Source organism: Henckelia pumila, chromosome 3, assembly GCF_033568475.1.
Source record: "Henckelia pumila isolate YLH828 chromosome 3, ASM3356847v2, whole genome shotgun sequence".
Taxonomy (NCBI): Eukaryota; Viridiplantae; Streptophyta; class Magnoliopsida; order Lamiales; family Gesneriaceae; genus Henckelia; species Henckelia pumila.
Window position 1 is genome coordinate 181,082,689 of NC_133122.1, and position 12,366 is coordinate 181,095,054.

Genomic DNA, 12,366 nt, shown 5'->3' on the forward strand with positions numbered 1-12,366 from the left:
TCGAGTTGTATTTACTCTACTGTAAAATCAGTCTAGTACTGAAACCAAGGTGATATACTAGGAGTTCTTATTTAGGCAGTGTTAAGTCCTAAATCGGATTGGGTTTGTGCAAATTGCTTGTATAAATCAAAGTCTTCTAGTGAATCCTTCCGAGGTGGAAGTAGGGGTGACGTAGGAGTATTTGAAATCTCCGAACATCCATAAACAATTTCTTGTGTTATTTCAGTTTATCATTCATACTCATACTTCATACTCCTAAACTGATTTACACCAAGTGTTTTAAATCTGTAGCTTGACATCTTTCCGCACACATTCTGTTTGCCAAACTACATTTGACACTAAGATAAACCTTGAACTCATTCTTAAATCGATCGAGTTCCATTGTACTTAGCTAAAAACTGCTTGAAAGTATATTCACCCCCCCCCCCCCCCCTCTAGACTTTCAACCGATCCTATCAAGTGGTATCAGAGACAGGTTATTATCTTATTCTTAAAACACTTGAACAAAATGACTTCATTCAGCAAAGTTCCTATGTTCTCAAAGGAAGATTTTGATGACTGGAAAATTCGCATGCAAGCACATCTATCAGCACTAGACGATGACATGTGGTTTGTTATCACTGATGGACCTCTTGAGATCACAAAGGTCAATACTGCTGTAGCCCTCTCTGGAGGTGCTCCATAATACATTGAGAAACCTAGAATCGAATGGACTGCGTAGGACAAAAAGAAGGCAAATCTGGACAATATGGCTAAGGATATCTTGTATAAGACTCTTGACAAGAATACCTTTAGCAAAATCAAGACATGCAAGACTGGAAAAGAGATTTGGGAAAAATTGATCCAACTTTGTGAAGGAAATGAACAAACAAAGGAAAACAAGCTATCTGTAGCTAATCAAAAATTTGACAACATCAAAATGAGACCAGGAGAATCAATGGCAGAGTTTGATGAAAGAGTAAGTAGCATTGTTATTGAGCTCAACGAATTGGGCAAAACATATCCGAACAGGGAAGTCATTCTCAAAGTAATTCGAGGCCTTCCTAAAGAATGGGATGTGAAGACAATGGCCATAAGAGAATCGAAGGACTTGAACAAATTAGAACTGTATGACCTGTTTGTAGATCTAAAAGCATATGAATTCGAGTTACAAACTCGAGAGGAAGATCAGTCTACCTCACAATTGACCAAGGCCTTGACTGCAGTAAAAATTGAGTCACCGGCCAAAACAGAAAAGTCAGCAGAACAACTGAGAAGTGATGCCATGTCCTTGTTTGTAAAGAAATTTGGAAAATTTATCAGAAAAAACCAAGAAGGATCACACAGAAGAAGTTTCCAAAAGAAGGATTCAGTTGAAGAACCAAGAAGTTGTTTCAACTGTGGAAAAACAGGACATTTCATTGCCGATTGACCCAAACCAAAGAACTTTGACAAAAGGAAAAGTTCAAGGAATGACAGACATATCTCAAGACAGAAGCATGAAGCATTGGTTGCAAATGATAGCAAGACCAAGTGGGCAGAAACAGACAGTGACTCAGAGGAATCAAATGGTTCCTCTAGATCAAGTGATGATGAAGAAGAAGTCAAATGTCTTATGGCAAATGATCATGAATCTCCATCCACCAGTGAACAGGTATTTGATTTTAGTCCTGAGGAATTTACCAAAGAAGAACTAATCAAAGCTCTTCATGATATGGTAAATGAATATCATCAACTGTCCTTAGCATTTAATGAAGTTAGAGCCAAGCAAAAGGATCTGCAAGACAACTCAAATGAACTCTCCTTTGAACAATCAGTTGAGATAAGCTGTCTTGAAACAGAGATTACTGAGCTCCAAACTGAGAATGAACAGCTCAAGATCGATATCAAGAATCTTACAATCGAAATACATAATATGGATGAAATAATAAAATCATGGAATAAATCTTCGAGACTGTTGACAGAAATGAATGATTCACAAAGACCAACCCATGACAAAACTGGTCTTGGATTTGGTAAGACAGTGGAAACTGGTGAATCAAGCACTCTACCTAAACTGAATATGTGCAAAGGTAAATACATAAACTTTGTACGAGCAGTTAGGGAACATGAAGATGAAAAACCTATTCTGATGACTTGGCAACAAATAGAGCAGATGAACAGAAGAAGATTTGGTATTGGCTTCAATCCTCATGAATCTAAGGCAGAGATTGCTAAAAGTCCTGAACAGACTAATGCATCTCAACCTAATCTCATGAGAGGAAATAGGGGTCAATACCATAATCAACATCCAGTTCAAAAGCGATATAGAAATATCAAGGATATTGGAAAAGGAAAACAACATACAGTTTCACAAGCACATTACACTCCACTATCTAGAGCATCTAACTTAGTGCATACATATAGGAACACACAAACTGGAAAACTGGTTAAAGTATTCCAGGTTTGGGTTCCTAAAGGATTAATCCCTCGTGGACCCAAATAGATATGGGTACCTAAAGTTATTCAACTTTGTGAATGCAGGAAGAAGGTATCAATAAAAGGGAAGAAGAATCATGGTATCTAGACAGTGGATGCTCGAGACACATTACTGGAAATGATGAGCTATTATCTGAGCTTGTTGAATTCAATGGTCCCATTATCACCTTTGGTGACAACTCAAAGGGTAAAACCGTGGGTAAGGGTAAGATTATCCACGACAACATTATCATTCAATATGTCCTATTGGTTGAAATTCTCAAATATAACTTACTCAGCATTAGTCAAATGTGTGACTATGGGCACTCTGTTGAATTTCAAAAGTTAAACTGCATTATTAAGGATGCCTCTGGTAACATTATTTTGACACGAAATCGATATGGAAATACTTATAAAGTATGCTGGAATATTCAGTCTAGCAAACCAGTTTGCCTAGTAGCCTCCAATTCTAAGCGCAACTGGATTTGGCACAAGCGACTGAATCATCTTAACTTCAAATCAATTACCAGTCTGAGTAAGCTCGAGCTAGTAACAGGACTGCCCAAAATTGATTTTTCAAAAGACAAAGTCTGCTCAGCTTGTCAATTTGGGAAGCAAGTTAGATCATCTTTTAAAAACAAGTGTTATAACTCATCTTCCCGATGCTTAGAACTGTTACATATGGACTTATTTGGTCCAATCCCAGTAACAAGCTTAGGGGGAATGAAGTATACACTTGTCATCATTGATGATTACTCACGTTTTACCTGGGTTATTTTCTTGAAATCTAAAGATCAAACTGCTTCTCAACTCATAAAAATCTTTAAAAGACTTTTTAACGAAAGATCAAGTAATATTGACAGAATCAGAAGTGATAGAGGAACTGAATTTGTCAATCATACTTTATCTTCATTTCTAGAGCATTATGGAATCAAACATGAATTCTCAGCAGCTAGAACACCACAACAAAATGGTGTTGCGGAAAGAAGAAATCGTACTCTTAAAGAAGCTGCGAGAACCATGTTAGTTGACTCCAAGATTTCTCAAAAATTTTGGGCAGAAGCTGTGAACACTGCTTGCTACACTCAGAACAGATCAATGATATGCAAGAAACTTTTTAAAACCCCATATGAGATCTGGAATGACAGACAACCAAATGTATCATACTTTAGGATCTTCGGGAGTAAATGCTTCATTCACAACAATGGTAAAAATCATCTGACCGCATTTGATGCAAAGTCAGATGAGGGTATTTTTCTAGGGTATTCCTCAATCAGTAAAGCTTACAGAGTCTTCAACAAAAGAACTCTAAATGTTGAGGAATCAATCCATGTTATTTTTGATGAAGATCTTACTATTGATGTTACAACTAATACTCATCAACTCTCAGATCTATTTCAAGAAATACATTTGGACAACGATAATCAGGATGAAAGTGAAGACGAAGCTTTACCACCCACAAGAACTCTTCAATCTCCTGAACCGGAACTAGTTGATCCAGTAGTTGAGGATCTTAACATTGATCAAATAGTTGATACTCACCAAAATCACACAATTGAGGATATTAGAGAACAACACCATGAGACCACAGAGCTTGACCAAACTAACATAACTAGTCAAGATCCAGAAGCTCAAGTAATCAGTGGAAATCAGTCTAATACTAGACTGAAATGGTCCAAAAAGCATCCACTCAATTCTGTTATTGGTAATCCTTTAGCACCTCTAAGGACTCGAGGATAAATTATTAAAGAACTTCTTCATGCAGCCTTCATATCTCAAGAAGAGCCAAAGAAAATTGAAGAAGCATTGGCTGACATCTGTTGGATAGATGCAATGCAAGAAGAGCTAAATCAGTTTACTAGAAATGCAGTCTGGGATCTCGTTCAAAGACCAACACATCAATCATTCATTGGCACTCGATGGGTCTTTAGAAACAAGCTAAATGAAGAAGGAACTGTGGTTAGAAATAAGGCAAGATTAGTAGCTCACGGATACAGACAAGAAGAAGGAATTGACTATGACGAAACTTATGCACCAGTAGCTAGACTGGAAGCAATAAGAATATTTCTTGCTTATGCTTCATTCAAGAACTTCAAGGTTTATCAAATGGACGTTAAAAGTGATTTCTTGAATGAAAACTCCAAGAAGAAGTGTTTGTTGAACAACCATCAGGATTCACAAATCATCAATTCCCAGATCATGTGTATCATTTAAATAAAGCTCTTTATGGACTGAAACAGGCTCCTAGAGCTTGGTATGACACTCTAACCAAATTTCTTCTTGAACACGAATTTACTATAGGCACAGTTGACAAAACATTGTTTAATTATGAAAGGTGATCACACTCTATTAGTTCAAATATATGTTGATGATATCATCTTTGGGTCAACTAACCCCAAATTATGCACTAGATTCTCAAAGCTAATGCAGGAAAAATTCGAGATGAGCATGATGGGTGAACTGAATTTCTTTATTGGATTACAAGTTCGACAAATGGACAGTGGAACATTTATAAGCCAAACTAAGTATACCAAGGAATTAATCAAAAAGTTTGGTATGGAAAATTGCACGGTTACAACAACTCCCATGGGTGCATCAATCAAACTTGACAAAGACAAAGAGGGAATATCAGTTGATGCTACAATGTATCGAGGTCTAATTGGGTCATTGCTTTATTTAACAGCCAGTAGACCTGACATTGTTTTTGCAGTATGTTTATGTGCAAGATTTCAATCAAATCCTAAGCAATCCCACTTCATAGCTGGAAAGAGGATACTGAGGTATCTAAAGGGAACTCAAAATGTTGGCCTATGGTATGCTAAGCACAACTCCTTCAATCTAGTTGGATACTCAGATGCTGATTATGCTGGATATAAACTGGATAGAAAAAGTACCAGTGGATCATGTCAATTCCTTGGGGATAGACTGATTTCATGGTTTAGCAAGAAACAGACATCCATTGCAACCTCCACGACGGAAGCTGAATACTTAGCTGCAGGAAGTTGCTGTGCTCAACTGCTCTAGATTCAACAATAGTTGAGGGACTATGGAATTGAAGAACAGGATTCACCAATCTTCTGTGATAACACCAGCACAATTGCAATTACTTACAACCCTATTCTTCACTCAAGAACGAAGCATATCGAAGTTAGGCATCATTTTATCCGAGATCATGCACTCAAGAAGAACATTCGACTGGAGTACATTTCAACAGAACAACAGACAGCAGACATCTTCACAAAACCTCTCCCAGAGTCTAAGTTTTTTTACTTTCGAAATATTTTAGGACTTATCAATTTAGAGTAAAATTAGTTTATCTATTTTGTCCAAACAGTTTAGTATGACCTAAACTGAATTATTTGCAGGGCTTTAAACTAACTTTCTAGTTGTTATTTTAAGTATTGATAAATTCTTCTCTATCTTAAAAGGTTTACGCATATTTTAAGGGGGAATTTCTTTTGCAGGACATCATATAGACTTGCATCAAACAAAAAAAAAAAAAAACAACACATTCAAAATAAAAACTCATTTTATTAATAAACTCTTTTTACAATATCTATTTCTATTTTCACAGCCATTTTCAACAGGAGAAGATGCTCCTCTAATGGGCCATCTTCCACCTCTTCCAGGCCATAGAAAAGGGTTACCACCCTTAACTCCTTCTTCAAGAGCAGGAGTCGTATGCCTTCCCGGCCAAGGACATACGCAGCATCATTTATTCCAAGCACTTTCTTGTATTTCTCCAGACGTAGCACCTCATCAGGATCGAGTGCATCTGGACCTCTGAACTGCATTTGGATCAGCTTTGCTCGCAGTCGAGCAACTTTTTCTTCGATAAAATCATCATGAGCAATTTTCCAGCTCTCCATTTCTTCTACTCTAGAAAGAATATCAATGGCTACCTCATTTGCAGTTTACATTCTCAATGCTCTCGCCGTTGATTTTGAATCCCTATACGGAATGGACAAACCAGAGATATCCAAGGTTTGCACTGCTTTGGAACAATCTGGACTTCGCAAATTTTTAGATATCAAAAAGTTGAGCATTTACCAAAACGATCTATTGTCACTATATCATCACTGTAAGCTCGGCAATGATGGAATTTTATTGGTTTCTCTCAGAGGACATTTTGTTCAGATCAGTAAGCATTCTTCGCCAGCACTTTCAGTTTACCTACCTCAGGTAACACTGATTTCAACATTATCTCAACTCCTGATATCACCGAGATGCAGCATTTATTTTTGGGCTTTAGTCAACCGATTTCTTTATCTGGACTCAAAAGAGATCTTAAACCTGAATATCAAATGTTAGCTGATATTGTTGCCAAAAGTATTTTGGCCAAAGGAGGATCCTTTGATAGGCTAACTGTTAGAAAGTTTAAAGTAATGACGGCTATCATGAAAGGTGTAAAGATCAATTGGAGTAACATTATGTTCAATATCTTTGTTCAAATGATGACACCTACAAAGCAATCCTCTGGTTATATTCTTCAAGCCAGTCAACTTCTCAAAGCCCTGGGAATTTCTCTCCAAGCTTCATCCCAACTGCACAAGTTCAGAATTTTGAATCATGAATATCTCACAAACTTTCCATCCAGAGAATCGGCTGACTCAACAATCGCAAAAGTGTAGAAAACACCAACGAAGAAGTCCACCAAAAAGAAAATAAATTTTGTCATTGATGATAGTGATGAGACTGACAGTGAAGAAGTGGTTAAATTGCCTCAAATCAAGTGAACAAGAACGTTACAAGCAAAGGCTGTGACTTCTCCTTCTAAACTGATCATTCTTATTATTCCTAAACCAACTAGTTTGGTCTCAACTGAAGATACTCATCTCACTGATAAAACAGCTGAGGAATTAACAACCAAAACTGATCCAAAGGGAAAGCAACCTTTGATGATTGAACCACTTCGGAGTCGTCAATCATCGCTAGAAATCCCAACATCCGAAGATTTGAGCACTATTGTTAAAACTCAGAAATCCACCCTGCAGTCTATCTCACCAATTATTGCTCTGCCTCCAGCAAGACCAATCAGTGGTCTATCCTCGAAACAAATCGTTGAATACACTCACTCTGGCTTGGAATTGGTAGCAGGAAGTTCACAAATCGCTTCATCCTCAGATCCTGACAGACCATCCAATGCCATTCAACTACAGATTGACTTGACCATGGATGAAGTAATTGAATATGCTGAGAAACGCACTGCTGAAATATTTGATACTTGGCATCAATACAGGACTTCTACCTTAGCCAGGAACTTCACCAAGAAAGCTGAGCTCTCTAAGTTTTTCAAAACTGAAGAGATTGTGCTAAGAGTAGTCAAGACTGCCAATATTCAAGAAGATTTGATGAGAAGATAGTATTTCTATGATCTTCTGCGGATAAAGAAGCTAGGAGAAATTGTTGATGAATTCCAACAAAATTATGATCCTCGGGCTAGAACTTCTTATGAAGACAGAGCTGTATTCACTCAACTACAGACTGATCTCATCAACATCCAAACAGAAGTCAAATTTTGGGAAACTGATCAAAAATTGGAGATTCCAGAAGAATTTGAATGGAAGAAACACAAAAATCATTCCTCATCAAAATCCAAACACAAGAAGAACAAGAAAAGTCATGCCTCAACTGAATCCTCCAATCAGTCTATTGATCAGGCATTTGATGAACTTCAAAAAGAAACTTCAATTGCTCCGGATACAACCATCGAGCAGCAACTACACCCTTCATATTTTGATAAAGCTCTACCTGAGCTTCAACTTATGAACGTTGATGAAATTATCTCTCACATTGAGGAAGAAAATAACTCAACTCTGATGATATCAGCGCTAGCTACAGAAGAATTTGTGTCTCCCGTTCTCCTTCAAAAAGAACTTGAAGAACCTCAACAACTCCTCTTGGAAGAACAATCTTCTCCAATTCATGATCAAACAGACGAGTCCTCACTTTAACTCAGATGGAAATCTCAGAACCACATCTGTCTCAAGTAGATGAGTTATCAATCCCCATCGAATCAGTTATGACAGAATCTAAGGAAGTCACTCAGCCCTTGGAAAATCCATCTCTACTCAAGGACACACCTACTCCAACCGAGTTTGCTGCAGAGGAAGCACCTTCTAAACTCACTTCAATTGATGATACTTTTTGTGAGACCTCGATTCTAAACATCTAATCTCGGGATAAACAATAATAAAGCATACAAGATCCAAGATTAGAAGCAATTTTTTTTTAAAAGGATGCTCGCTCGATCGGTAGAACTTTACCGATCGAGCGGGCCATAAATAATCCAGTCTCTGCCGAGGCTTACAAAAGCTCGCCGCTCGATCGGTCAAAACTTACCGATCGAGCGGCACAAAAACTTTAAACTTTCTGCCTCAGCTCAGGAGGTGCTCGCTCGATCGGTAAGATTCAACCGATCGAGCGGCATAATTCTGCAGAAAAGAAAACAAAGTTTTCTCAACTCTAATCAATTCTAAAACTTCCAAAACTAAATCCATTCTACATTCATAATCAATACAAGGTAGTTATAGAGTCATACAAACTCAAACTATTAGAACATGCATCAATCTTAGTTCCATAACTGATACAAAACGAGTTCGAATAAAATCTACGTTCGATTACATATTCGACTTCTAAAACCACAAGGCCTCACTCTATCAACTCGTCCACCTAGCCATGCGATCTCTGACTCGGTCCTGCCCCACCTGTTGCCAAGTACACATACAAACAAAGACAACAGCCGGATAATCCGATGAGAATTGATATTTCCAGTAAAAGAGACTATCATGCATATCAATCAAACATATAAATCATGATACACAACAAATCCATCTTATATATCAACTTCAGATATAAATCACGTCAAGACATGTATGAACTTCCAATTATCTATCACATCAAGATCAATTCAAGTAATTCATTCAAGTACTGAATTAAAATGATATGCATGTCTTTAAAACTTCTGGATTATCAGACTCAGATAATCAAATGGAATTCTTCTTTCTTTATTTCTTCGGTTTGGGATCCCAAGGTTAAAATATCCAACAATCACACCGAACTCCCCTCTCGAGGTGGACGAGGCATATTTTAATCCTCTAGACTCCAGAACATTATAGAGAGTTTATTTGACAAGGTATAAAATCTCCAACCAAGTCACTCAACTACAATCTCTAGATCGTCTAATCAAATTGAAATGAATCAAGGCTCAATATGAATGCATATGTCATCTCATGCATTCTAATATCATTTCAATCATCAGTTCATATAAGCATTCCATCATGCTTTCATTCATCAATTCAAATAATCATTCAAACATGATTTCATCAATATAAATGCATATATAATCTCATGCATTCAAATAAACATTCAATCAAGCAAGTATGTGATTTCTTCGGAACACTCGAATCAAGTCGGATTCGAGTTAATCGTTCCATTCAAGTCTAAGTCGTCTTTTACCTTCTTCGCTTCGAAGGTACTTCAATCTGAAATCAATAATAAGGATAATAATCAATATCCAATCAAATTCATTCAAAACACAATCACACTTCTTCGATTGATAAAATAAGAAATTCGATACTGTACCGACTTCAATCTTCCAAACTGACCAAAGCTACTATCTCGCAACTCTGTTGACTTCACTTCAATCTAACAGAAGAAGTCATAAGGATAAATATCGACATCCAAAAGCTCAATCAAACTCGATACGATCAAAATATTGAACGAAGTCCAAAACTCAAACTGACGGCATAACGGCTATCAACTGATCAAACCGGAAATGCAGACAGCAACATATCAATTCAATAAACTCATAATCATCTCAATATCATCAAAACAATTTAAATCCTTCAAATCTAAAATCTCCAATTTCGAAATAATCTTCCAAAAATGAAAACAATTCCGAACGACGCTCTATTTCAAAACCAACAGAGAATAACGATCAGAACTCTGCCAAGATCAACATACTCCAAACTCAATCGATTCTAACAACATCTGAAAATAGAATTCTAGTTGATCGAAGAAAAACTTACTATAGAACGAAGCTCTCGCAGTCGTGATCGCTAATCTACCTTCAGAAATAAATTCCAACGGACGGATCGAGCTAAAATGGAAATCCCAAAGCTTGAAATCACAAAGGGGCAGTTTCCATGGAGGATCACGTTGAAGGGGATGAAGATGGAGTGATTAGAAAGTCAACAACACTTATAAATATCTAATAAATCCAATAATTGCATTTTAGTCCCTGAAAATTCTGAAAATTGCATTCTAGTCCCTGATCAAAATCAAATCCGCCCTCGACTTCTAAAATCTCTGATTATCTCAAATAAAGTCCATTAAGATAATTTTGGGGCATTACAATTCTCCCCCTCTAAAAATCGATTTCGTCCTCGAAATCAATCAGTGTCTATCACAAGGTCGAGGATAGTCAAAGGACTGCAATAAGAATTTACATCTCGGAACTAAGTCCAGAATCTTCTTCCAATCAAACTCTGAATCGTTCATCTCAAATAGTTCGGCATCTCAATCAATCAGAGAAGTCAGAAACTCTAGTCGATTACTTCATCAATACTCCGTCCGTCTATCAAAAGTCAACTCATCGTCGTCAGAAAATTCTTCTAAACTCAGTCACAATTCGAATTATCTTACGTTCTAAACCAAGAGACAAAGGGAATTAATCTCAAAATTCAATTCGATCATCATCTACTCTCGCACAACTTCTATAATGTGCCTCCAAAAACTCGTCAAACTCTGTCGTTGCATGAAATTTCCACGAACATCAAGAATTCTGTCAACTAGTGCTAGATCGAGCACTACAACTCAATGAAATTCTTCTAAAGTTCAAATCATCTGATCTGGCTGTCCGTAGTTCTGAGGGTATCGAATCAAAAGTAGTTGAAATCAACAACAAAATTCTCTTCCAAGTCTATGCCGAAAGAACCATAACATCAAGGATCTATGTCTAGACCGACAGACTTCGGCAATTCATGACATCTGACAACCTCTGACAAGATATCAATTCTCTGTTCTTCATAAAAATCATTCTGTACAGAAAACTGTAGCGGATTCCATCAGTCAATCAATCAAAATCAGACAGTATGAAATAAGAATAAATTCTTTGGTTCGAAACATCAGTTGCTGCATTCACTCCTTCTGTTAAAAAGATTCAAATCAAAATCTCAATAAGAAGAAACCAAGTACTGCAAGATCGTCAGTACTGAAACTTAAAATACAAAAGAACTGATAATCAGAAATTTCATCAACAGATAATAAGATCAAAGAAATTCATTCGGTTCAATCAGAATTTCGAACATCGAGATTAGTCTACAACTGATCGGCGTACAATTCTGAAAATATTGTAGAAGGCTCTGAACGATCAGTTCAATTCTCATATCCAGAAAGCAAGAAATTCATCAATAAGAATTCCTAATTTCAACTAATACTTCTGAGAGATTCAGTCAACAGAAAATTCTTCAACAATACAGGAGTATTCGTCAAAACAAACGGCCTGTCAAAAGTTCAAAACAGCCGTACCTCAATTCGAAAACGATTCTGAGAAAAATTCTCTTCACGAACTTCCTGAAGATAAAATTCGGATCTCCATTCAGTGTCGAACTCGTTCTGACAATCGGGACCAAACTAGAAGTTCATTCTGAACAACTTCAGTCGTTCAATAACCACTGGCACATCAACCAGTTCAGGTTACAATTCAAAACATCAACTGTAAAGCTTCGAGAGTTCGTTCATACTATTTTGTAACATCAGTCAATCTACTAAATAAATCAAGAATTCTTAGAATCGAGAATTCTTAACGGAGTATTCCATCACTCGCTCAACGATACTCAGATAACATCTCATCTCGAACTCAACAAAGTAGTCTTACTACTAAAATCAATGAATTGTGATCCCAACTCCATTCTGAATCAGAATAGA

At 36.9% G+C, this 12,366-nt stretch overlaps 2 protein-coding genes across 2 annotated transcripts; both read left to right on the forward strand.

The window, feature by feature from the left end:
- The first annotated feature begins 508 nt into the window (after positions 1–508).
- LOC140890098 (uncharacterized) lies at positions 509–1,411 on the forward strand. The gene is made up of 2 exons (XM_073297855.1): positions 509–646; positions 722–1,411. Exons 1-2 carry the CDS (start codon positions 509–511, stop codon positions 1,409–1,411), a joined length of 828 nt encoding a protein of 275 aa, XP_073153956.1.
- A 183-nt stretch (positions 1,412–1,594) lies between these two features.
- Positions 1,595–5,460, forward strand: LOC140890099 (uncharacterized). The gene is made up of 5 exons (XM_073297856.1): positions 1,595–2,422; positions 2,503–3,164; positions 3,609–4,141; positions 4,202–4,533; positions 4,867–5,460. Exons 1-5 carry the CDS (start codon positions 1,595–1,597, stop codon positions 5,458–5,460), a joined length of 2,949 nt encoding a protein of 982 aa, XP_073153957.1.
- The last annotated feature ends 6,906 nt before the right edge of the window (positions 5,461–12,366 follow it).

What these genes read in the sequence shown, in the direction of transcription:
- LOC140890098 (XM_073297855.1), top strand. Translation starts at nt 509, where the DNA reads ATGACTTCATTCAGCAAAGTTCCTATGTTCTCAAAGGAAGATTTTGAT. An exon ending in GACCTCTTGAGATCACAAAG is followed by an intron (nt 647 to 721) that starts GTCAATACTGCT and finishes TGGACTGCGTAG; the next exon opens with GACAAAAAGAAGGCAAATCT.
- LOC140890099 (XM_073297856.1), top strand. Translation starts at nt 1,595, where the DNA reads ATGGCAAATGATCATGAATCTCCATCCACCAGTGAACAGGTATTTGAT. An exon ending in ACAAGCTTAGGGGGAATGAA is followed by an intron (nt 3,165 to 3,608) that starts GTATACACTTGT and finishes ATCATACTTTAG; the next exon opens with GATCTTCGGGAGTAAATGCT. An exon ending in CTTCATTCAAGAACTTCAAG is followed by an intron (nt 4,534 to 4,866) that starts GTTTATCAAATG and finishes AAGCTAATGCAG; the next exon opens with GAAAAATTCGAGATGAGCAT.